General features: G+C 37.9%; 1 protein-coding gene across 1 annotated transcript in view; it reads left to right on the top strand.

Annotated features, from left to right (window-relative positions):
• The window catches only part of PTCHD4 (patched domain containing 4), a 180,195-nt gene that overhangs the window by 34,801 nt on the left and 117,985 nt on the right, over window positions 1-27,409 (top strand). The window contains exon 2 of the mRNA XM_045866999.1: window positions 15,236-15,716. Within this exon, the coding sequence (XP_045722955.1) occupies window positions 15,236-15,716 (481 nt within the window). The remainder of the gene's footprint in view (window positions 1-15,235; window positions 15,717-27,409) is intronic.

Below are 27,409 nucleotides of genomic sequence, written 5' to 3'. Positions count from 1 at the left end.
TGGTTCTTTTTGCTTACCAAATATAAGAAACTCTCTTGCAAATAAGTTGACATGTCTCAGACAATTCTGAAGTTCCCTCAGAGATATCGTGGCTTTAATGATCATATTGATCCAACTGGAAAACCTGACCATGTGATTATTTTATTATAAGCAGCAAATGTACTTAGTTGTTAAAATTATTCTTAATGCAATGTTCTATTCCTTCATGATAGGAGATCATCTCATTATTTCTTTATTATTTAATTTAACTTGTGTCTAAACAAGGTGCTGCTATGCCATATTAAGTTAGAATTTGGAACTTCCCCGCCCATACACACACACACACACACACATACACACCCCAACGGCATGCAGCTATTTCCTTGCTTAAAATATACTGCTGACTCAGGTGGCCTTGATGATCAAGCTCTCTTTTACAAATAATTCTCAGCATATTCAATGACCTAATCTAACACAACTCTTCATGACTAGTTCTGTCTTCACAGATGTCTGGCTGTGAAACAGGAAATTTGTGAGGTCACCTCTAAGTATTCTCTTTATATTGCACCCAGCAAGGGAGCAAAGGAGAGTGTGAGTGTGTGTGTGTATTTTAATACTCACTTCTTTTAACTATGCCTTTTTTTCTTTTAAATGTCTGGAATAAATTTTCTGGAATCTGTCATTACTATATGCCACGCACATGGTCCAAAGAAGTCTCTGCTTCTGTAGAGAATAACCAAGTCAAGGACAGAGGGTACATCCTTATAATGAAATGCAAATTTCTAATTAAAAGGAAAATCCTTCATCTCAAAAGGTTGAACAGGATACAACTTCACTTGACTGGCGGGAATTTCCTATTAAGCACTGAAAAAATATTCCAACTGAAGACTATTCTTTGGAGCTGAACCACTTTCATTTCAATGAATTGGAACATTTGAGTGTACTGTAAGCCCATGTCCTACAAAAATTTATTCTGAGATAATTAAACGAATGTCAGCAAATGGGTTGCCGTCCATTATAATTCCTCCTTTCTTTAATATATTTTTCCCATCAGAGCTGGTGAAATGTTTCATCAACATATGTAGTCTCTGCAAAAAAAGCTGGCTATTTTTCTGCATTGTTTGCCTTTTAATGAATTTTCCTGACACTATTTTCTTCATTCTTATGGATTCTTCCCCCAGCTTCTTGTCTTCCCACATTATTCACTCTCTGGACAAGTGTGGCCTTAGATGAAGCTCTTAATGTGTATATCTTTGAAGTATTCATCTCTAGCCTCTGTCTTAAGCTTGATGTTTTTCAGGTACCTAAAACTCAAAATATTGCGCTCAATTCCAGCTCTCCCAACCCCACACAAGGAGTCTTTGGGTTGGCGAGTGCCACTATGGTACGCCGGCTCCTGAGCCACACTGTGGAGTCCTCATTCACTGCTCCCTTCTTTCCTTCATTTCTCATATGCACGCAGTCACCCGGTCCTATCCATTGTACTTCTTAAACATCCCTTTATTAACTCTTTCGCTTCTCTCTGTTACCGTTTGCTCATTTTAGGGATTCTTTATCTCTCACCTGAAAGTATATTGGAACCTCCTCATCAATCAATGCCAATCAACACTGTTGTAAAATCCCAACACGTGCACACATATGCATGCATGCATTTCAGACAATTCTTCATATTGTTATCAGAGGAAACTTCTTTTTTTTTAAATTTTATTTATTTGAGAGAGAGAGTGAGAGAGAGAGAGCACAAGAAGGGGGGAAGGTCAGAGGGAGAAGCAGACTCCTCGCTGAGCAGGGAGCCCGATGCGGGACTCGATCCCAGTACTCTGGGATCATGACTGAGCCGAAGGCAGTCACTTAACCGACTGAGCCACTCAGGCACCCTCAGAGGGAACTTCTAACATCTATCTCATCGGGTCCCTTCTTGTTTTAAAGATTGTCAATGGCAACCCTTCCAGATTCCTTCAGATGGTACCCAAGACCCTTCTGATGGCTCCCTTGGGTTTATCTTCTTTTCTGTTCTGGATGAGAAATAGCAAACATCATTGCTTAAACTGCTGTTGGAGGGAAAAAAACAAAACAGAATAAAACTGCTGTTGGAGGGAGCAGTGGGCCTCATTGCACTTCCATACCAGGAGGAATCCCATATTATTCCAAACTGGGTAGATCAGTGCTGAGTGCCATTCCATTCCTTTAGAAACTTGCTCAGTATTTCCTTGTAAATAGCTCCAGTGTGGTCTAGACAGCTGCCAGCCCCAATTCTGAGGGAGTGTTGTTTTTGCTGGGTGTGTTATTATTGTTTTTTTTTTTAACAGTGCCTTGACATAGCAATGTGCATTTGAAAAGTCTCCCCTAAATACCTGCTTATGTAACTGATTGCAAAGGCTTCAAATAGCCCTGATCTCTCAAAGCAGACACCCACTTACCAAGTTAATTGTGCTTCCGCAAAGTACCTCCATGTAAATGAAAGATGTTAGACTGTTTTCTTTACATAAGCTGTGTAAAAAGAGAGCCTCTCACCTTATTCCTAAGCAAGGTGTGACATGTCGCCTAGAATTCTCTGACTACTTGCAAAATTATAGTGAAGGAATCTGTGTTGCAGTAGAGTGACAGTGAATGTTCTTTAGGACAATGAATGAACCAGCCTTTCACATTTTGGTGCCTGTAAAATAGTTTCATTTGTAGCAGGTGCTCTTAAAAACTGGTTCTCTGTTGGGTGTGTGAAGTCAGAAGCCATGTCTTTGTGTGTCCTTTTTGTATTTGCATTTCTCATTCTGTATCTTTTTTCCTTCTTTTCACTTTAATATAATCAAGTCATTTGAATGAAAGTATCTGCTATCAATGAGGGAGATGAAATACATTGGATTTCTATTAACACTGTGATAGACACAGTGTTCTTGGCATTCTTGAATCAGCATCAGTGACGCCTGTGAGATGCTACAGAATACTGGAGAGAGAACATGTAGTTATAGCAAGCATGAAATATTATACTGAAGCAAACATATTACAATCAAAGTTTGCTGTTAATTATTTTGATGAAATTATATTTCTCTGAACAATCCAGTAGGGTGATAAGATAATGGGTCAGCAAACACAAAATGAAACCATGTGGGTGTACAATCACCTCATCTGGCTTTTGCGTGGTGCCTTTTTATATATGAAATTTAAAGAGAGGTGATAAAATAGGGAAGCTAGGAGAGGCTCCTTCACCAGGTGCTTTTAGTTACAGAAAGACCGTTTCAGTCCCGAGTTCTCCAAACCTTAAAGGCAAACTGCTCTTGCCAGCCATGTGGCCTGTGATACCTCTAGAATGCCTTGTAGGTCTGAAGAATGGGCAAGAGATCTCAGTTCATTTCTTAACACTTTGTCGGAACGGGTTCAAGAGAATTCTCTATGCTAAAGTTTTGTGCTTTAGAAAGACAGGTAGTGATTTGTGGAAGAAAAATACATTGATAGTCAAGTTATGAGAAATGGGGCTGCTGAAACTTGGCACTGTTTTAGAAAATTCAGAAGTACATTGAAACTCCTAAAACAGGAGTGCAATTTTGATTAGAAGCATTGTCTCCAAATTTCATGAAACAGAGCTAGGTGATATTAGAACTGCCACAGCTGAGGGATATTTATGTGTGCCTGGAAGAAGCAGCAATCATGTTTATCGAGTGGAGGCAATTAAACTCCCAAAGGCTAGAATGTGGGTCGGCCCGCTTAAAATTGGCCTAATTTTAAATAGTAAATGTACAGTGATGATTACTTTCATTATAATGAGCCTGTCTGCCTTAGTATTTTCCCCGATTTCATTAAAATCCCTACTGCATAAAAAGTAAATCAAATGCCAAAACAGTTTGGGAGAATCCATCACATATGCTTTTACACACTGTAACTTACTACCACCTAACTTATTAAGGTTACCATATGTTCCAAACCAAAAATGGGGATATGGGATCAAATAGTGAATGTTACCAATTGAAAAACCTCACATGACTATAAAATAAAACACTTATTTGAGTGTTCCTGAATTTTTCTGAGTTAGGCAATAAAATAACATGAAATTTTACCTTCCTTACTAAAACTAGAGTCTACAGTCATTATGCATAACTTAATATGCTTCTGATTTATTTCCTTACTTAACTTGAGTGGGTTACTTCTTTCCTACATCAGGCAAGTATTTGTATGTAGATATTTTTATTTAATATTAGCCTTAAGCAAAGACAACCAGAAAAGCAATTCTTTTCCTCTCAAGAAATACAAGCAGAAAATTATTTTCTAAATCTTTAAAGATTTTTGGATAATCTTTTGCAGTGAAATTATCAAGCAAAAAACACACACTTTGTTTTTTAATTTTTTACTCTAGTATCTTAAAAATGTTATTAGCCTTTAAAAATTTATCTCCCAAAGGCATCCAGATGCTCCTTTGCTAGGTATCCAAGAATATAGAGTTTAATACAAAGATTAGTCCATGCACTTGAGAAAAAATATGTCACATCAACCCAGAAAATGTTAACACACTTGCAAAGGTGAGCCATTATACCCTCATCTCCTATGCCGAGAGAAGTAATATTTAACCCACATGGAGCTGCGAGATAGGAGAGTACTTTCTGAGCTTTATCAAAAGGCTTTCAATTATTTTAATATCTTTGAGGCTGGATATCTTGGTAGTAGTAAAGAACAATTTCATGGATCTCATTAGAATGTATATCACACATGATACTTTCAAAGCATGTCTGTCCTTTTGGGGATTAAACAGGAAAGGTAATTTAGTGAAGATAAAATGGACTTAAGCAAGCATTGTATTCTTTATCTAGCACTTTACTGACATAGTTCAACAATTATCCCTTACTGTGGCTTTGAGGTAGTTGTCTTTCAAATAAAGGAAGGACAGTGATGGGAGGGAGAAGAAGAGAAAAACTGAAAGAAAGGGTCAGAGGGAAGGAGAGAGAGGGGGGGAAAGGGCAGGGGAAAGAGGCAGGAGAAGTAGAGGAGAAAGGAGATGGAGCAAGGAAGAGGTAGGGACGAGGTTCATATAAAATGATGAGATATTAACATCTGTCACTTCAGTAGACATGCAAAAGTGTCACTTTTGTTTTATCAAAGGATTAAGACACAGCTGTGGTAAGTCCACATCTGCAAATAAAGGTTACACTCTCAGTTTCGCTTTCTTTCCCAATGTGTCAGTTCCTCTACCTTTCCTTTAAATATGTGCTCCTTTAGCTTGAGAAATATATCACCTTCATTTTCTATCTTCACTGAACTTGGAAGGCTAAATGGAGCAATAAAATAGATAACAATGATAAAAGACAACATGTATTAATTATCAGTAGAAGCCCCTTTGAAGGAATTTTTTTTAATTTTAAAGATTTTTATTTATTTATTTGTCAGAGAGAGAGAGAAAGAGAACACACAAGCAGGAGGAGTGGCAGGCAGAGGGAGAAGCAGACTCCCCAATGAGCAAGGAGCCCGATGTGGGACTTGATCCCAGGACCCCAAGATCATGACCTGAGCCAAAGGCAGACACTTAACCAACTGAGCCACCCAGGCATCCCACTGAATGAAAATTTTATACAATCTTGGGGAAAAAAATAGAAATTAGAAGAAATTAGAAAAATGGAGTTCATAAATGGCAATGTTATCTCCACACTGCAGAAATTAATGGCATATTTCCTGGAAGTTGTAACCAACCTCATAATCTAGACCTCTGTGACTACAATTATCTGGATAATTCAAGAAAGAAAGAAAGCTTTTGCTTAGAGTGATGTTTTATGTATAGCAAATAATTAATTTTGCTTCTGTTTTGAGGTAAAAATAAAATGCATGGGAAGGAACAATACAAAGACAAAAATTAAAAAGAACCTCACTAGGGTCAGTTTGGAACTCAAGTTCAATGGAAGACAAGTGATATTAAGCCACCAAGGTCCTCAGGATCTTTTCTTTGACAAGACAATGCCAGTTAGCCAATGCAAAGTCAGATCAACTTGAGAGTTAAGTGTTAACACTTTACCTTACCCTTACAGATAGAAATCTGCTGTTATTTACCTCTAACTTTAAGTAGAACACTGTTGTTCATTATATATTAATGGGCAAGACCACAGTCCTTCATGGAGAAGAACGAACCATCATAACTTAAGTTGACTTAGAAGCCACTAGGCAGATTGCTTAGGACTTGAGCCCGGAAACAAGGGAGTCTTGATTCTTGGCCCTCCCTCCTCTTCCACTACTTGTTTAAATGAAATTTGATTAACAGTCAAACCTAATTTATCCTTCCCATTCCTAACTAGTCTTCATGCCATTCCCTTAACATATTTATTTTTATTATTTTTGTTGATGAGTCAGTAGTTATTTAAAAATATATATATAAAATAGCCCAACTAACCAAGAAAGCAGATGTGACCTATAATTTTATACCAAATAAGAGCCAATGTTAAATTTTGATGATTTCCTTTGAATATTTATACATGCATATTTATTTTTACGTGGTTGAGATCATGCTATATGTATATCATTTTGCAGCTCTCAGCAGTTATCTGCATTCTTGAGCAATGTCTTCAGAGTTTTAATACTCTCTGCTGCTTTATTTTCTCACCAACTTACAGGCTTTGTTTCTATAACAAAAGTACAAACTCTTCCAAGGAAGAGATATTTTTCTTCTGTTTATTTGTCCTTATCTTGTTTTCTACACACACACTAGCAATTTGCCTTCCCAGACACTCAGCACATATATTGTTTGGATTTATTAGATTTATGGGAATCATTAGAGTAACTAAATCACTTTTAGCAACTCTTGCACCTCTAGGAAGGAAGCTTTTCTCCAAGAATCTTTAGAACTCCAGAAGAGATGTTTTTTAGAAAAAGACCTAGGTGTGAGGGAAATTTATTTTCCAGAATAGTGTGCATTTCATAAAATCTAAAAAAAAAAAAAAAATGATGCTCATACAATCAAGTAGGTCTTGGCTTAAATAAAGATAAGAGGAAGGCAAGAAAACCATCCAGTGCCCCCTCTCTAGTGTCTAGACACACCTAAAGTTCATTTTTCACATTGCAGTCAGAGCTTTTGAATAAGCAAATCTACATATTCATATTCGCTACTCATCTCTGCATCACCCCTCCCCACTGTATATTCCAGTCATTTTCAAAGTCCCAGGAACACAACATGCATATTCTCCTTTCTAGGCCTTTGCACATGCTGTTCCCTCTGCCTAGAAGATCATTCTTCCCCATGTCCATCCACCAATACCCCATCTTCACCTGGATAATTATTACTCATGCTTCAGGTCTCAGCTACGATGCCCCCCTTTTAGGAAAGTCTTCTTAGTTCCTGCTAGGCTAGGAGATTACTTCTCACTGCTCCCTTAATACTTACATATATATTTTTAAATGCCTTTCTGCTTACTTATTTCCCCCTATCTCCCACTCCACCCCAAAGCCATAGGCTTTCTGAATATAGGAATTGTAGCTGGTCACCCTTCTAACCTCAATAGCTGGCTAACACAAAGAATGAGTTCACTGAATGTGTCTTCAATGAATAAATGACTCTGTCCTTCTTGACTGTTTCCATCTGTATGTCATGTCCCCGAGCATGCCAAGACTTTACACACGTAAAGTAGGAAATGCCCATGTAGTTACCTGCAACACCTATGCTTTGGATCCTTCCTCTTTCCCATTTTGATTTCTCGATCAAAAGATTGAACTCTACTGTAAGTTTGCCTCTGTAGCTTGTTAGTTTGATCTACTTTTCCACTTAGAGGAGCTAATGGCTCAGGAGCCACACTCTTGATATAGCATGTGGCTGTTAAGCTAGAGTGTTTTTTGGAGAGAGTTTCTTGCCCAAAGGAAAAGCTGTTATGGCAGGTCTTTCGATCCCTCTCCTGAAGGGGGCACTGCACTTAGGGCCTTTGTACATTACACAAATGTTCCCATATGGATGATGGCCAGCTTCCTGTATGGAAAATAACATCAAAGCTAAATGCTCCTTGATATGGAACACTTGCCTGTGCGTGGTTCTATTGATCCCTTTGTGAAAGACTCACTTAAAATAGTAATACTGCTTGCAATTGAAATTTTGGGGATAGGGTCACTAAGATGAATTACAGAAAAATAAAAAGTTCATTGTTATAAGCCTCACATGTAATGTGGATGTTAGCTCTATTTCCACACTTTTAAAATAAATTTGTATAAAGATTTGGCACCGGTAAAGGAGAAATTAAATGTATTTATCCAATTATGTGATAAGTAAACCAATACAGAGGACAGGATACTCATAAAATAGAGATCTGAAGAGAAAATGAATTTTACTGAATAAGAAATTAATTCATCTGGCAACTAAGATAATTTACATCTAGGTAAAATTGGGCAAATTCTTGATCTTTTTCCATTTGAGAAGAATTCTCTCTGGAAATTATTCAAAGAGAGAGAGAAAAGCTACTGGGTCCAGATTTTAAAGAAGATGAAAAGCTTCTTGTTTCTGTGGAAATGAACATGGATCATTTTGTGTTTCTTCTTCCTTCTTATTGCTTTTTCCTTTAGGGTAGATTTCTCTAGCCTACTTTGCGGTGTCTAATGACTTTACCATGGATGAATCATTAAATACAGAGCTAATGAAACCTTTAGAAATAATATATGCCAAGCCTTTTATTTTAGAGATGGAGTTGGTATCCAGAGAAGTCAAGCAGCATGCCCCATCACCTTGCTGTCATAGTAGCAGAACTGTAACTTGGAGCCAGATGCCTGGATCCTGTTCCCTGTGTTCTCTCACTACAGATATTTGCTAGGAAATGTAGATGAATATTAGATGTCTAAGTGAATAAACAGTATCATTCAAATATTTAACGTATGACATATTAATAAAGAATAATATCCAACACTTTGTGAGCACTAGTCTAAATGCTTCATATGCATTAGCACACTTGATCCTCACAGTGCCTTATGATTCTTATTTTAACCATTAATAAGACTGACATCTGGACAGCTCCACACCTTGCCCATGTTGACCCTGGGACTCTTAGTGAGACAGTTGGACTCTTGAGTCCATGTACATAACCGCTATCTTATACTTCCATTCATTCAAATATATTCATAAATTATTCAAACACAGGTTGCAGTTGTGCCTGTTGAAGTCAGAAAGAGGAATAAGCAATTGGTTATGCCACTTAGTAGTTATACAGCTACGTACGGTTATATAACCTGACATTACTTCTTCTCCTGAGGTGACTGTGTCCTCATTGGTGACTTGAGACTACTCCAGCATAGCACCTTCTTGTAGAATGACTGGAAAAGTTACCTAGGATGATGCAAAAAAGTTCTTAAATCTTAGAACCGAGTCTGCCACATGTGTTTAAAAGTGATATGCTAGAGTGCATTGTTAAGCTTATTTTATATTCTGATTGGCTAAAGTTTGCATTTCATTTCAACAACATGAAGCTTATTTTTTTAACTTTCCTATTTGAAAGAAAAAAATGAAAATACACCACTGCACTCTCCTAGTTGAGTAATGTGACATAAGAAATTCAATTTATTCTTTATTAGGGCATTTTAATGCTTTAAAGTCTTCATTTTTTTAAAAAATTTATTTATTTATTTGAGAGAGAGAGGGAAAGCACAGATGGAGTGAGAAAGGGAGAAGCAGATTCCCCACTGAGTAAGGAGCCTGATGTGGGACTCCATCCCAGGATCCTGAGATCATGACCTGAGCCGAAGGCAAACACAACCAACTGAGCCACCCAAGCGTCCTTAAACCTTCATTTTTAAAATAAGTTTTGATTCTTTTTTCTTTAACTAAATACCACATAGGAACGGCTTTCTCGTTATTTGCTTGTTTCTACTAAACATGAAGCTCTGGTGAGGAAATTCAAGATAGCTGATGATTTCATTTAATCATAGTTTATCTTACAATATTTGATATTGAGAATAAAACAAAGGGATATAAGTTAGGAAATAAATAGGAGGGAAAGTCTTATTTAAACAAACAAGCAAACAAAACAACAACAACAAACTTTACCATTCCTTCAGAAATGTCACTGTCTACTATACCTAGGAAGATTTTCTTTTCAGCAATAAAAGACTGACAATCTAAAAGTGTCCAATATCCTTGCAGTGAAAATCAATGAAATCTGAAATACAACTGTCTTGGACAGAAGCTCTGCAGCTAAATTATCTTGCAATCACAGAAAGTATCTTAATAGCAACCTAGCACATATACTGAGCAGATATGACACTCCCCTATAATTTCAAAGCATCATTGAATATTTTTTCTCTGCACAATTGTTTATGACATTAATGTCTCTTTCCTCTCCTAGCTCTTGAAGAATTTATTCTTTGATCTTGTCTCAGAGTTTTAATTTCCTTTTCCACTGTAGAGCTTTAGATTGGGTGATAATTTTTAAGAGCTACAAAGTAGTAACCGTAAATGAAATAAGACCTAAAGAACCCAAGATTATTTTTTTTTCTGGCTTTACTGCTCCTGGAGAAAGAGTATGATGCGCTGCTTCCTGGCCATGAGGTAGCCTCGTGACCTGTAAATGCATTGATTCACCTTGGAACAATTCACCTACCACAGATGGCCTCAGCTGACATTTTTTCATGCTACATCAAGAACCTGAAATGCTGCAGGGACTTCCTAATGGAGCTCTTTCCTTTCAAGTCAGCCTGACTCCCTAAATCATCTGCCATGGTGCAATGAAAGAACACTCCAAAAAGGAAACCATGCCATTCACTCCCTGCTTAAAACTCACAGTGTTTTCTTATTGCAGAACAATTAACTCCAGCTCCTTAATAAGGCTTTGCTGGCTCTTACTGAAAAGGCCCTGCTTTCCTCTCTAGCCTCAGGCTTCCTCATTTCCTTCAGTTCCTTGAACACTTGGGCTATCCTTTGCCCTCAGGCTGCAATGCCTACAAACTCTTTTTCCAAGTACTCACTGAGTCCCCCTGTCAGGTGACTAGCTTACTCCACATGTTTGGTATACAGTGAAAATGGAAGAGGAAACATATTTTGGGGAAATATTATCCTAGAGTAAGGGGATTGAAAAAAAGGTAAAGCGTGTGTGTGTGTGTGTGTGTGTGTATTTCTGTACCAGCCTCTAATTTCTATATATACCTCTCTTCATCTGAGGACTTATTGTCCTCAGACACTTTGAGCTGTCTCTTACTTTTCCTGTTCTTAGCAAAATGGTCTCTGAAAAAAAAAATGTAAGATTAGTTATATACACTTCAGGGTGAACTGAGTTAAATGTTATGGAATGTTCATTATATAGCTGGCTGTGTTCTAGGCACAGGGAAATTATCAGTGAGCAGGATAGGAAAGGTGTCAGCTCTCAACAAGGACACATTCTAGTGGAAGAGCAATTAATTGATTAAATAAGATCGCTTCAGATAGAAATCTTTTGTAGGAAGAAGACAACATAGGAGTATGTGATAAAGTGATGTTTGGGAAGGAGGTGTCCAGATCATGTGGTTCAAATGGTATCCTTGAAGATAAGACCTCCAGGAAGAAGTAGCCCTGGCCGTAGAAGAGTGGAGGAAAGCATTCCAGGCAGAGGGCATGGCAGCTGCAAAGGCCATGTGGTGGAAATTAACTTGGTGTGTTCAAGCAGTAGGAAGAAAGGAGAGAAAGCTGGAACAGAGTTCATGGGGAGAAGAGTGGTAGAGATAAGGTCTGAGGCTCAGCCAGCAGTGGGACATGCAGGGCCTTGCAGACCTAGTAAGGAATTCTTCTTTTATTCCTAATGCAAGTGGAAGCCAGTAGGTTTTAAGTGTATAAATGGTGTAATCTCATTTAGAGTTGTTCGGGTGTGCTCTGGCTTTAAGGTGAAGAGATAGACTGAAGAAGAGCAGAAGTGGGCACAAGGAAATGAGTTAGGAACTTCAATTCACCCCTGTTAATGATCCCTGTTCAATTCAGTGAAACACTGAAACAGGAGAGCATTGGAAGTGATGTATTACCATCTTGTCATATTTTTAAGGTTTAGCTTCATGGTGACATAAATGGGATTTCTGCACTTAAAGGAACTTTGGAATTTGTGTAGGTTTTATTGGAATAGGAAGAAGTTGAATCAACATAAATGGTAGGCAGTTGGTTTAGTGGAGAGTAAAATATTGGGAATACAATGTATCTACACATGAAATAAGTTTTAATCATAAAGAGCAGTTAATGGGGACTAGGACCTAAAGTGGCTTCCCTGAAATCACCCTCTTAGATTCTAGAAAGTTCTGGATTTGGGATTAGAAGAGTTGCGTTGGAACCCTGGGTTCATCGCTTTGACTAACAGGTTTCCCTTCTCTGAGCCTCTATGTTTATTGAACAAAAATGTCCTACCTGGCAATTGGTAAGATTGTGTTAGGCCATAAAAATAATCAATTCATGGCTCTATAATAATGATATCATTTCTAACATTCAGCTCTTGTCAGAGTAGCTTTATAGGTGGTATTTTCATAGAATAATAGAGCTGAAAAATATCTTCAATATTATGTAAATATTTACTCATATATTCATATCTGCTCATTTTAGAGATGATAAAATGGAAACCTACAAGGGGAAATGAACCAGCCAAGGGTTTCTTATTCAGTTAGTGTGAGACACATGCTGCAACCCAGGTCACATGACTTCCTGACTCCTGACAGGTCCAGGGAAGTTCTACCCAGAGGATCATTAAAATACATGTTCCGTTCATTCTTTGTTTCTCCTATATAGAAGCACCCATGAACTGGTAAAGTTGGGAAACTCTTCTACCACCCCTTACAAAATAGTAGAATTTTACCTTACAAATATTTCTCAGGACTATACTGAGTAGGATGATTGGGCCAATGGCTTATACAAAATGTGGACCTTAAAGCAGAGCTTCCTATTCAAGGACGTCTAAAGACCTTGTTTATTTTGTTCTGGTGCATGGAGTAGAGCAGATTAAGAGAGAGAAATTCATTCTATTTGTTACACCCATTTAAATATAATGAGATGAATGCATATCTCTTATGAAATAATTTTTGTAAGAAATGGAAATTAGACAACTTCAAAAGGAGGGTGAGCAGTTAACCAAACTCAATAAAGATTAGTTATTTAAAAATCTATATATTGCCTTCTGTAGAGTCTTGACTTTTGTCCAGGTACATTATCAGTGCCCTCTTTGATCCACTATAATCTTCAAATGAGGTCTGAGGGACGCAAAAATCTTTGTTCTGCTGCTAAAGATCCCTGGGAAATCTTTTTGATGACAGAAATGAGTAAAGACAGATGGAACTGCACATTCTTAAGTGAATAAATAAAGCTTTTAAAATACTTTCTCTTTCAAATAATCAAAAGCACAAGTCAACATCACAGACGGGATTTCAAAGAAGTAGAAACAAGGGTGGAGCTAATAATTATACCAATCTTAAAACAAAAATAAACAAGCCTAATTGAGGAGCAAGAGTAGAGATTATTTAAAGAGTGGAAACCACATTCCAGTCTGTCAGTGCTGGGACAGGATTCCCACTCTTTCTTTGAAGCTTTCCTACCTTTTCACTTGCAGCTCATCAGAGAAGCCCACAGGTTTCAAAAGAGAGCATTGGGAACCTCCAGCTGGAATTTCAGTTGTGTTGGTGTGTGTGTGTGTGTGTGTGTGTGTGTATGGAAAAGAAGATGGAAAATTTACAAAGATGCCTTGGAAGTGGGAGATTTACCAAGCAAAAGGAAAAAAAACTTAAATTATATTTTTATTTAGAAATATACTGTTCATTTGGAGTTGGTCAGGTTGTATTAAATAGAAAAATTGCTTTTATTGAACATGTAGGGGGAAATGGGTATGTGAAGTGACTATGAAATTTCTTCCTCACAATTCTTAATGATCCTACTAACAGCACTTGAACTTTCTATAAATTTCTCAAACTTTTTGTGTTTGCAACACACTCTCAAGTATTATAGTTACTTTCGTGTATGTTAAAAATACACATGGGAACAAGTACCTCAGATATAAGTGTCTGGACTAAACAAGTTCACGAGAACTGTTATACGTGTCTCCTTGAGTATACAGTGCCTCATAGTTCTGTGAAAATCACCACAGTTATCAGACCGTTGGTTTTGTTGCCCTTCCACCCTACCCTTCCAGAAAAGACTGTTTCCTGCTCTGACTCTACACTTTTCTATCCTCATGAGATAAAAGTCTTGCTTGATGTAGCAAGTGGAAATTCTCCTTATGGCATAAATTTACCTTTGTGCCTGCATTTTGCGCAGTACCTGCAGCACATTTTCAATGCTATGCTCTGTCTTGCAACCTGCTATTGGGTTCAGTATCACATCTGACAAGCACTGCCATGGAAGTAAATGACAGTTGTGGCAAAAAGAAAATACCTAAATTGTTGAAAATTCGGTGATGTCTGTCGGGGATTTCTTTCTGAGTCTTAAGGCACCACTGGTTGAGAATTACTGCTCTGAATAAAGCCAACTCAGTGTCCACCTCGTGTGTACCTTAAAGAGAAGTGACGGCTTTTCTTATAAATATCCTACTCGAATGACATTGTCTGCTCTACGTCATGCAAAATTCTGAAATCAAAATGTCTTTTGACCACCCCGCCTGAAATCTCATCAGTTTCATTCGGGGGATTTGTTCACTGTGTTCTGTGGCGAAAAGGTCAACCTATGACTGAGGCAGGTGTTTGGAGGGAATTTTGTAACGAGTGACAGGTGCTCACATCATATTTAGAAAACCGTTCAACACTATTATATTAATTGTAAAAAAAAAATAGTATCTTCTATTTGTTCTGCAATATACAGTTGTACCCCCAGAGTATGGATGTTTGTGATGTTTGTGTGTGTTTGCATGTGTTGGTGTAGGTGTGTGTGTTAACCTTGAAAAGTTTAGTGTATATTTATTAAATGAATTATTATTTTAATTTTTAAAATGTTGTTAACTCATGCCACGCTTCACTTTTGGCTGAAACTGAATCATCAAACTTGATCCTGCATATAGGAGTTATAATAGACTGTTACAGAGGAAATGGTTGGAATGGGTTATGGATGGGATAGATCAAAATATTTATGTACATTTTCCTATGCATGTGGTGAGTCTTGTATAGCTTCATAATGCTCTTTGAATCTTTCTATTCCTGATCATCTTGCATGGTATCCCATGACACTCCAAAAGGTTGAATATAAAATCCTCACATCCCACTCCACCCACATCAGTTCCACAATTGCAAGATCCTACCTCTGCCTTTGTTGTGTTCCTTCATTTAGAGTAAGAATCTGTTGTTTGAAATGTGTATCCCTCTGGTAACTTTAGTCTCCCTTTTTTCTGTTTTCAAGGATGGGAGGAACAGTTTTATTGGACACCAACTGGGCGGGGTAGTGGAAGTGCCAAACAGCAAGGACCAGCGGGTCAAGTCAGCCAGAGCCATTCAAATCACCTACTACCTCCAGACCTATGGCTCTGCCACCCAAGACCTCATAGGGGAGAAGTGGGAGAATGAGTTCTGTAAGCTCATGAGGAAGCTCCAGGAGGAGCACCAGGACCTCCAGCTCTACTCTTTAGCATCCTTTAGCCTCTGGAGAGACTTTCATAAGACCAGCATCCTGGCCAGGAGCAAAGTCCTGGTGAGCCTTGTGCTGATCCTGACCACAGCCACCCTCTCTAGCTCTATGAAGGACTGTTTACGAAGCAAGCCCTTCCTGGGCCTCCTGGGGGTGCTCACGGTGTGCATCTCCATCGTCACAGCAGCAGGGATCTTCTTCATCACTGATGGAAAGTACAACTCCACCCTGCTGGGAATCCCATTCTTCGCCATGGGTAACTATCCATCCTTGTGGTAATCGGATTCTTACCAATTTGGGGCAAGGTAGTACATTTCTTGAATTCTCAGGCAGAAATCTGTTTTAACTTTTCACTGATGTGTTTGTGTGATTATGTAAGATTTTACTTGGGGTGATGTCCGTTTCACCTTATTGGGCCTTTTGGAAATTCTAGGCTGACCAAGTCATCTTCCCATTTATGTTGCAGAATTTAATGCTGTCAGATATTTTTAAATTACACTATATTGGAATTGTTTACTCTGCTTCTTCAAATATTATAGGTCAGAGATTATGGAGATCCAAAACTTACTTTAAACAAATTTTGTGGTTCAAATTCATGGACATCTTCAAGTTGATGATGGTGAAGAGTGAATAGCATAGGATGAAAATTCGGAGAACCACTGATATATTCTAATCTCAAAAAACTTCTTCATTAATCTTGGTTTATTAATTCATTTCAAAGTTTTTAAAGAGAATGTACTCCATTTCCCCACCTCCGTATAAACCAAACCTTCCTGCTACCACTTAAAGATGTATCCCCTAATTTATTTCATCTCTGGTGAGAATAATTAATGGCCATATTCAGTCAAGATTATCCCTCCTTGTAAGTTTTCTCCCAGACATACATAAATGTCTAGAAAATGCTCTATAAGTGTGTGTGTGTGTGTGTGTGTGTTCTTGCAAAAGAGAAGATCAAGTCTGGGAAGAAATGTGAGTGATGGCTCAGCAACAAGACTAATGGAATGTATCAGAAAAGCCATGATAATGGTGATATCTGTGGTTCTACAAAAGAGTCCTGTCAGATGTGATATAATTCCCTACTTGCAGTGATTTGGAGGATGAGCTGTAATAATGGCCTATAGGTGGTGAACTGACATGAGCAGGAGAGTCTTCAGCCATAAAGTAATTGCTTTTCACTCCCCATGCTAAAATCAGCTATAAATTACAGTTTTATTATTAAATAAAAAAGACACAGGTATGTGGTCAGAAAGTCTTCTAGGTGATCCAGGCCCTTTTTGTTTTCACCTTAACAAACATCTTTGAGAACACTGCAAAATGGATTTATAGTGTAGGTTGCTGGAATCCAACTTCTTTATCTGGAAACCCAAGTTCATTGTGGCCCTAGTGAGTTAGTCTATCCTGGTAAACCTCAGGTTCCTCTTGTATAAAATAAGGGTAATAATTTTATCATTTTCAAAGAATTGTTTTTTGAATATAAGTAGAATATACCTAAAGCTTATATAGCATATAGTAAATGCTCTGTAAGTGTCATCAAGCTTTAAGTGCACTGGATTCAATGATAAATATGGAAACAGCTCTTGGCTTCAAGAAATTGAAAGCCTTCCTGGATTTTGCATATCACATTTAAAAGCATTTTCATCTTGTTAACAAGTGTTTTTCATTTTCCCAAAGAACTATATTAAAATTTGTTTATATCAGTGATGAAGATGAGTCTAGATTTGAACCTTTTATACTTGTTATGTTTTTTGAGCTTAGTCTTTTGACTTGAAATAACAACATAAAATTCATAAGAATCATTCACTGTGATTCACAAATGAAACATGTATCAAAATGACTAGATACCTTAGAGCCTACTACTAGGCCTTTCCTAAAACTGTGGAAATCTAATTGGGTAATGGAAAGATTTATCAGGGAAGTTCTATAATATAGAATTACATATTCTGAATAAATAAGGAGAACAATCATCTCTAGTGATCGCTGAATTATAACATAGACTCTACAAAATCAAAGCATTATTCTTTGGTATATAATAATAATATAATTCTTAGAATTCAGTCCTAAAATATTCTGAAATAAACTTTTCTGGTATGTTCTGAAAACATAACAACAATAAACCTATCAATGTATACTTATTTAAGATATCTGGTCCATCAAAGAGGAGTTTGTTTCTTGTGCTTTGTTTTGTTTGTAAAATGATCTGTAATAATGAAGACACCAAGATCGAGAATTAGTGAAATGAAAGGATTATCCCACAGGGCTAAGAAATCTGGGTTTTCATCCCAGCTTTTCTCCTAACTTTGTATGTTTTATTGGGCAGTTATATATAGTCCCTTAGTCCCAGTTCTTTATATATTAAATGAAGGATTTGGACTTTTCAGTCTTAAATTTTGAAGATTCTACAATATTATTTATTTCATTTTCAACTGAAGTTAGAATTTGATCATTTCTTTATAAAGTCATTTAAGGTACGTATTATCCCCAACCTCTAATCTCCATTCTCCTTTGTTGATTTTTAGTGTGTGTGCTTGTGCATGTGTGTGTGAGAGAGAGACAGATACAGGGAGAGAGGCTTTAGAATATAAAAATCACAACCTTGCATGCAGAGCAAAATTCTATGAAGGTGATGAGGTGGAACATGATATTGAGCATCAGTAAGTTGAGTTTGGCAGATATGTATCTTCTAATAGTACACATGGCATTGGTTGAAAGTAATCCTTTGATTGATTAGTTTACATGGTGTCAAAACCACATAATCTAAAGTTAGTTGGGTATAGGGAAAGAAGCCCAACTCTTCTGGTAAACTTTTATTTCCATTCTTATCTTCCCACAAGGATTTATTTGAGGTTGTGCTCCAAGATTCAAACCAATTATCTTCATCATAACCTATCCCCGAAGCTCAGTATGTCACTTATGGTGTTCTGTTCTTCAGCCATCTTATTTCTGACCACCTATCTTCCTTCTAGACTGCATCTGCTTGTTCTTTTTTCTGAGCATTCACCATTCTTATCTTCCCACAAGGATTTATTTGAGGTTGTGCTCCAAGATTCAAACCAATTATCTTCATCATAACCTATCCCCGAAGCTCAGTATGTCACTTATGGTGTTCTGTTCTTCAGCCATCTTATTTCTGACCACCTATCTTCCTTCTAGACTGCATCTGCTTGTTCTTTTTTCTGAGCATTCACCTACTTAATATTCTGGCCATTCACCTACTTAAAAACTTAATGACCATTTAAGAGGCGCATATACTGTATCTTTATATCCTGCAGTTTTTTTTAATTTTATTTTATTTTATTATGTTATGTTAATCATCATACAGTACATCATTAGTTTTTGAGGTAGGGTTCCACGATTCATTGTTTGCATATAACACCCAGTGCTCCATGCAGTACGTGCCCTCCTTAATACCCATCACCAGGCTAACTCATCCCTTCACCCCCTCCCCTCTAAAACCCTCAGTTTGTTTCTCAGAGTCCATAGTCTCTCATGGTTCGTCTCTCCCTCCGATTTCCACCCCCCTTCATTTTTCCCTTCCTTCTCCTAATGTCTTCCATGCTATTCCTTATGTTCCACAAATAAGTGAAACCATATGATAAATTACTTTCTCTGCTTGACTTATTTCACTTAGCATAATCTCCTCTAGTCCCATCCACGTTGATGTAAAAGTTGGGTATTCATCATTTCTGATGGCGGAGTAATATTCCATTGTATATATGGACCACATCTTCTTTATCCATTCATCTGTTGAAGGGCATCTCGGCTCTTTCCACAGTTTGGCTATTGCGGACATTGCTGCTATGAACATTGGGTGCATATGGCCCTTTTTTTCACTACATCTGTGTCTTTGGGGTAAATACCCAGGAGTGCAATTGCTGGGTCATCGAGTAGCTCTATTTTTAATTTTTGGGGGCACCTCCATACTGTTTTCCAAAGTGGCTGTACCAACTTGCATTCCCACCAACAGTGTAAGAGGGTTCCCCTTTTTCCACAACCTCTCCAACATTTATTGTTTGTTGCCTTGTCAATTTTTGCCATTCTAACTGGTGTAAGGTGGTATCTCAATGTGGTTTTGATTTGAATTTCCCTGATGGCTAATGATGATGAACATTTTTTCATATGTCTGTTAGCCATTTGTATGTCTCCTTTTGAGAAGTGTCTGTTCATGTATCCTGTACTAATTTTATATTTTGTCCTGGTGTCCCCATAAGTAAATTTGTATCTTTCAAATTGTATGTTCCAGATTTAGGTTTGGAAAAGGAGATGATTATAAGCATAGGTGTTATCTCTGGAAAAGATCTGAGAGGGAAATCCAGAGTTCTAATATTTAAAAAAAAAAACAAAACAAAACACTAAAACAATCCCATTTAGCTCCAGCTTAACATCTTTTCTCTATACAAACATAAACTGGTAACAGTGCCACTAATTTAATTTATAACTCATTGTCAGCCTTTTTTTATTTTCACTTCATTTGCTTTGTGTGAATGTGTTTCCTCTTTCTGGAAGGAGAAATATGGGCTAATATTAAGTATGGGCACCAACCTGTCTCCTACTGTGTCTTGCTGATCTTCTGTGGATAGTTGCCAAAGACATTAATAGCCTTGGTTCACTATTATTTTAGTCTATCTTAAGTTTGCTTTATATGCCAGGAGTCTTAACTTTAGCCATTGGTGATTTTGACAAGAGCTGCTTTGGGGCAGTGCTGAGGAGAATTTAAAGAAGTTCAATAGAGCTTGGAAAATAGGTAGTGAAGATGGTGAGTAAAGATAATGGACACATGCACATGACTTGTTTTGTTCCGGTGAACCCAGCATTTCCAGATATGAGACTTTCGTCCATCATCCAAAACTGAGTTCCATATTCATTTATTTATTCACTCATTCAAATATTTATTGAGCACCTATATGTTCCAGATATTTTGAATTCGAGAGTAAGAGGTATTGAACAGAACTGATCAAGCGGTTGCCTGCATGGATCTTACATTGTAGGCCTGCAAAGGGGAGGCATCTGACAACAAATAAATAAGATAAGAGATATAAAGTACAAAAATAAAGCAGGATAAGGGATAAAGAACATAAGCGATAAGAGAAAAGACTTTCCAGAAAAAATAAATAAATAAACTTAAGTAGAGAGCTAAATGAAATGAAGAAGTAGCCATGTGACAACCTGAGAAAAGAGTATCTCTGACAAAGAGAATGTGCAAAGGCTTTTAGAACAACCTCTCTTGGTGAAATTGAGGAGGCACAATAAAAGGAGTGTGGATGGAGCACAGTGGGCTATGGTCTGAGTATTACGAGATGGATGTAGGGAGATGGTAGAGAGCCAGGTCATGTAGGGCACTGAGAACTTACTACTTTTTTTTAAAAAGATTTTATTTATTTATTTATTTGAGAGAGAGAGAGGGGAAGTGCAGAGGGAGAGGGAGAGAGTCTCAAGCAGATTCCACACTGAGCACAGAGCCCAAAGGGGCTTGATCCCATGACCCTGAGATCATGACCTGAGCTGACATCAAGAGTCCAATGCTCAACCGACTGAGCCACACAGGCACCTCAGAGAATTTAATACCTTAGATGGAAAGCTATCTGAAGCATTTGTGACAGGAGAGTGTGATCTGCCTTACATTTTATGTGTTTCTTTTTTTAAGATTTTATTTATTTATTTGACAGAGAGAGAGACAGCAAGAGAGGGAACATAAGCAGGGGGAGCAGGAGAGGGAGAAGCATGGGAGCAGGGAGCCTGACTTGGGGACTGATCCCGGGACTCTGGGATCATGACCTGAGCCGAAGGCAGACGCTTAACTGACTGAGACATCCAGGTGCCTCTGCCTTACTTTTTAAAGGCATCTTTGGCTACAACATGGAAATTAGTCTGCCATGGAGCAAGAATGGTTATAGGGAGACTATGTCAGAGGCTATTGCAAAAATCCATGGGCTATAATGGTGGTGACTTGAAATACCATGGGAGCAGAGACAGTGGTAAAAAGGGATTGGACTCAGGATATATATTTGAAAATAAAATTGACAGGATTTGCTGCAGGACTGGATATGGTATATAAGACAAAGAGGAGTTAAGGATGACCCCAAGCTTTGAGGATTAAATTACTAATAGAAAGCAGTTGCTATTTATTGTCATAGGGAGATCATGATAGGAATAAGTTGGAGAGGAAAATATCAAGAGTTTACTTTTCTACCTGGTAGGTTAGATATACCTATTAAGCATCCAAGTGAGAAAATGTGGGGTTAGCTATATAAGACAGTATGTAGATCAGGCTCAAAAGTAAAATCTGTAAGTTGGAGCTGGAAATATAAATTTTGGATTTATCATGGCATAGCTGATAATGAAAGCCATGGGAACTGATAGATCAACTAGAAAGATAAATATAGATAGAAAATAGAAGTCAGAGATCTAAGCCCTGGAACATTCCAATGCTTAGAGATTGGGAAGATGAAGATGATTCAGAAAATGACATTAAGAAGGATGAAGCGGTGAGATAGTAGGAGAATCAAAAGAGAATAATGTCTCAGCAGCCAAGTAAAGAAGGCATTTCCTGAACAGCTAGAGATCAGCTGTTCCAAAAACTTCTAAGCAGTTGTGTCCAATGAGAACTGAGAATTGGTTGTTTGATTTAGCAATCTGAAGGTCATTGGTGACTTTGACCAGAGTTGCTTTGGAGGAGTGCTGAGGGTAATTTAAAGAGGTTCAATAGAGCTTGGAGGATAAGAAATGAAGACAGTGAGTAATGATAATTTTTCCAAGGAGTTTTGCCTTACAGAGAAATAATGATTGTATGCTAATTGGGATGCACAGCACAGAAAGCTTCATAGTAAAGCAAAGATAGGAAGAAATTGCAGAAACAACGTCATTGAGTAAGAGAGGTGGGACTGGATTCAGAGCACAACCAGAGTCATTGACTTTATGTAAGAGCATAGACAACTCATCTACAATTAAGGAAAGAGAAGGCAAGATATATGGACAGATCCAGATAGAATGGTACATGTGGGGGTGGGAGCATGTGGAAATTCCCTTCTGTGGCTTCAACTTTGTCGGTAAAATATGAAACAAGTCATCAGCTGAGAATAAATTTGGGGAAGGAGGTGTTGATTTGAGGAAAGTGAAGAGAGTTTAAAAGAGTCACTTTGGAAATTGGAGAACAAATTGAAGAAGAAAAGTTAGGAGAACAGCTAAGAACCACAAGGACCCACTTGAAATTTATGTTCATGAATTTAAAAAAGAAATCAATTCAGCATGGTTCCTGAGTCAATGCTCCCCCCCACCCCAGCCATAGATAGCTGCCTGGGGGAAGAGTTGAGTAGTCATTGACATGAATTTAATTGGAAAAAAAAACTCCCAGAAAAAGAAGAGGGTTTATTGTGTGTGCAAAAGAATGACTATAATAACAGATCATGAAAATTTTACTTGTTAGGGTCAGCTAAACCATGTTGCAGTAACAAATAATGCCTTAAGTCTAGTTGGATTAACATAACAAAGATCGATTTCTTGCTTACACCTCAGTTTAGTGTGGGTCAGAAAGCTTTCCTTGGGAACTCTCTTCTAGCAAAGATTCAGGGATCTAGGATGCCTCTGTGGTGCAACATCTTGTATTCCCATAGTTTGTGGCCCCAGCTGTGTACATAGAAAAGTGAACAGTTAGAGAAAACACACCTACTTATAACTACCTTGTACTCAAAGTTATACAGTTACTTCTCATCATATTCTATTAGCCAGAACTACACATATGGCCATAAGCTAGCTCAAGGAAATACAGAAAATGTAGGAGAGTAAATGGATTATTTAATGGGTATCAACTGTCTCTCCCACATAAACTACCCAAACAAGAAAGGTAATGAGGATTTCTTCCCATTGTCATCATAGTGAAAAACTGACAGGGTCAAAATATTATGATTTTTTGTGAAATCAAAAAATTGCTTTAGGTTGAAGTCTATTCTGGTTATCAATTGCTGTATAACAAATACCACAAGACCTCATAATGTAAAACAACTTTTTATTATTTTGTTATATATTATTTATGTAACATTATTTTACTATGTTCATGGATTCTGTGGGTTAGTACTTTGGAAGGGCACAGTGAGGTCAGTTTTTCCCATCTCCATAATGTCTAGAGCCTCAGCTGAGGGTAACTTGAATTTCCAAAGTCTGGAACAGCTGGGGCTAAAACAGCCACTTCTAAGATGCTGTCTTTGCTCACATGGCCGCTACCAAGTCTGGGATTCCTGAAGGAGAATCTCAGCTGGGAATTTTGAGCATAGCATCTAAATGTGCCCTGTCCAGTATGGTGTTCTCAAAGCAGTCAGATTTCTTATGTGAAGACTCAGGGCTCCAAGAAAAAGTGTTGCAAGAGACCAAAGCAAAAATCACAGAGCTGAGCCTAGACACAGAAGTTACATAGTATCATATCAGCCATATTCTACTGACTGTGTGCCATTCACAAAGGCTACCCCAGATTCAAGAGCAAGGTAGTGGGACTCCACCTCTCCAGAGAGTGGCAGAGAGTTGAGAGAGAGGCAGAGTCACATTGCTGAAGAACATGTGGAATGGTTATGGTTCTGGCCATCTTTGGAAAATGCAATCTGCCACACGGTAGTAATATGAGTGAGCTGGAAAGGAAAGAGGTGGATTCTAGAGATGTTTGATGTAAAGGTTTTAAGAAGAGATTATTATTTATGAAAATGACTATGATTTGATCATTTTGAGCTGGGACACAAATGCAGAATTGAAGATATTATGAGTTCAAAGGACCAAGAGGCCTGAGTATAGATTGGATTTTCCCTGTGGAATTTGAAGTCATGAAAAATTATGACAACAGTTGTGATGGCCACTGACACACTGAGAGTTCCATGTTAAATCTTAGGAAATGAGAGAAATTGATCCTGAGGTCTGTAAATGAATACCAAAAAAAAAAAAAGAATAATTTGCATAGTACATGGCCCACATTCAAAGAAGTAGGTGTTTTTAAGGAAGACAAACAACATCTTTGACTTCTCATGGGTTATAGATAGCACGTATAAAACTTTCAGGTCCAGTAGCACAGGAGGAGTGGGAGAACAAAGTGGCCTACAATGGGAGGGCCAGGAAAGCAGTGTAATCAGGGGATGGCCAGCTTTTATTAGAGCAAGAAGCTAAAGATTATATTTGGGGAAGAGATTTTGGAGGTAGAGAACCTAGGTGATAACAGACTGAGTTCCAGGGGGAAGATGGGAGGGATGAGAAATTGATCAGATCAGGGGATGTACATATCTGTATAGGAATGAGAGTCCCCAGCAAAGCCCAGGGAATCATGGGCCTTTGTGATTGCTCTGTGAGGGGAGGTATATGACTTGACAGTAGTACCAGTGGTCCCACCTGGCAGAGTCATTCTGTTACCTTGTAAGTCAGATCATATCACTTACCTGCTCAAAATCCTTTAACAGCTCCCCATCTAAGCCACATTTAATGGACACAAACATTCAGTGATCTCCAAAGACCCAACAAAGCTGGCATCTGCTACCCCTCTGACCTCAGGTTCAGCCTCTCTATACCTGGAAAGCTCTTCCTCAGATACCTGCAGACTTGTTTCCTTACCTCCTGCAGGTTTTTATGCAAATGTCACCTTCTTCATGAGGACTCACCTGGCCACTCTGTCCCAAACGACAAGCACCTCACCAGTGCTTCCAGTCTCCCTCTCTGTTTCAGGTTTCTCCTTAGAGCTCATCATTATCTAATATACAATATAATATACCTTTGGACTTGTTCATTATCTGTCTCCTGGTAATGGAATGTAAGTCCCAAAAGAATGTAAGTCCCAAAAGAATGTAAATTTTCATTGTCCCATTTACTGCTTTTTTCCAGCACTTAAAACACTATTTGGCCGAGGGTAGGCATTCAAAAAACATATATGGAACTAAGGAATAAATGGTCTCTCAGTGTTTCTCAAATGGGTTATGATTTATTAGAATCACTAAATCAATTTAGTGTATCATGATCCACATTTATTTCACTTAAGGGGAAGAAAAGAGAATAGAAAGGAATAGGAAATATCAGAAGGTGTTGCACATAGAAAAGTGTTATTGCATCATATATTGTTTCAGTTTAATATATATGTGTATAATAGATCATAATATAAGATGATTTCCCTAATGTGTGCCACAGTCAAAAATTTTAGAAAAACACTCTAGAAAATTTGTTGAACTAATGTCTTGAGTAGATTACGGTGATAGGTGGGGATTTATTGATGGGGAGCCAACTGGGAGAACCCATCAGAAGCATATGTAGCTGCTCATCTGGGTTGGTTCTGCAGGAGACAGTATCAGGACTTAGGAAGGGGAGGGTTTTGCCAGGGACTTAAGGTGTTACTTCCTGGGCACTGCTATTTCCCTAGAGAAGAACTGCATAGTATTTAGCACACAATGGGCCCTCTAAGGACTTGATGGTTGGTTAAAGTTTTTTAATGATTATGTTATGGTATTGGAAATATTTCTCAGTAAGTTGGTTTTACCACAAGACCTGCTTTACATGAGGTATTAAGTCATCAAAAGCCTTCCCAAAGTAGCTCTTTGCTGGAAGAGACAAGACCTATTATTATGACATCAAGAATGTTCAATTGGAGCTATTTCTCAGCCACATTAATTGCAGCCACCTTGCTTTTGGTAATTAACGGTTACTTCCTTTGGGGAAAGGGTTGGCCAATGATGTAAAAATATCCCCATGGTTATGGCTTGGAGTCAGAAGACTTGGAGTCTAGTTCAGTCCCTGCCTCTTGTCTGCTAGGGGACTTCTCCCTGGGCCTCCCATGTTTTCTCTTTCATAAGATGAAGAAGTTGGACTGATGGTCTTAACATCTCTTCCACCTTTATTCTTTAATTAATGAATCTTTTATTTGACACTTAGGGTAAATGTCATCTTATTTTCTGGATTTGGGGTTCATTGGGAGTTAGAATGGGTCAGTGTCTAGTCCAAAGTGCCCTTAGTAAGCATTTTGCAAACATTGAGTTATTGATGGCTCTTTAACTGTTAGAGCAAGAAAAGTCTGAACTTTTGGTGTTTTTAGCTTGGCTATTTTAATGTCCCTATTTTTTCTGTTATTCCTTAGTTCTAATTTTCTTATATTGATATCTATTCTCCTTTTGTAGCTTTTAAAATGGACTCCCTGGGACAGAAGTTTCTCATAAGTTAAGACATTGTCTCACTAACTGGTTTTTGTAGACCTTTTAAAGGAGGTGGGAAGGGAACACATTTTGGCATAACAAGTAAGAAGTTGAATTTTATGCCAAGCATTTCAGGTAGCATTGAATAGTATGTACTTTTTATTGTACACACTGTCCAACATTAGTAGTAATTATATCCTGACTCCTTAAGATTCTGCATTTTCTTTGGAATCCACCTCCATCTATTGCACTTTTTAGTGCAAACAGGCTTCCTCCCGTGGTAGTTAGAGTTTTGGAATGACGAAGAGTACTGTTACATAACACAATTTACCCAGGGTGAGAAGCTTATGGACTCATTTTGGTGGTACTGTTTATCTTAAGGGTAGCTGATGCTACTTTAGACTTTTAAAATGAAAAGATTTGTAAATATGCCTCATGCTGCCTAATATCCTCTGCTCTTGCTTTTTACCTCTTGAATCAGATAGTGAATCAGTCTTGAGTATTTAAGCAGATAGGAAAATGTGAAAGACATCCATTTATTCAGCATATGGTAGAACTATTACTGTGTCAGGTACTATCTCTTCTCCAGCATGGACATCTAAGCCTTCCTCAAATACATTTCCATCACAAGCCACTTGAGCTGTCCTCATTAATTGAAGTTGACCTGACTGCCATGTCAGAATGTTCCAAGAAAAAATATTCCTAACGCCCGAAAGCTACAGTTAGCAACCAGATTCGGGATTTTCTGCAGTGCTGCATCAAGGTAAGTGCTGTCATTTAACCTAGAAATTTTAAAAAATTAAAACAAATG

Source organism: Mirounga angustirostris, unplaced genomic scaffold (genome assembly GCF_029215605.1).
Source record: "Mirounga angustirostris isolate CCGP_5_RB_7025 unplaced genomic scaffold, mMirAng1.0.hap1 SCAF_8, whole genome shotgun sequence".
NCBI classification, from domain to species: Eukaryota; Metazoa; Chordata; class Mammalia; order Carnivora; family Phocidae; genus Mirounga; species Mirounga angustirostris.
Note: the sequence above shows the minus strand (reverse complement) of the source record. Positions and strands in the feature narration are given on the sequence as shown.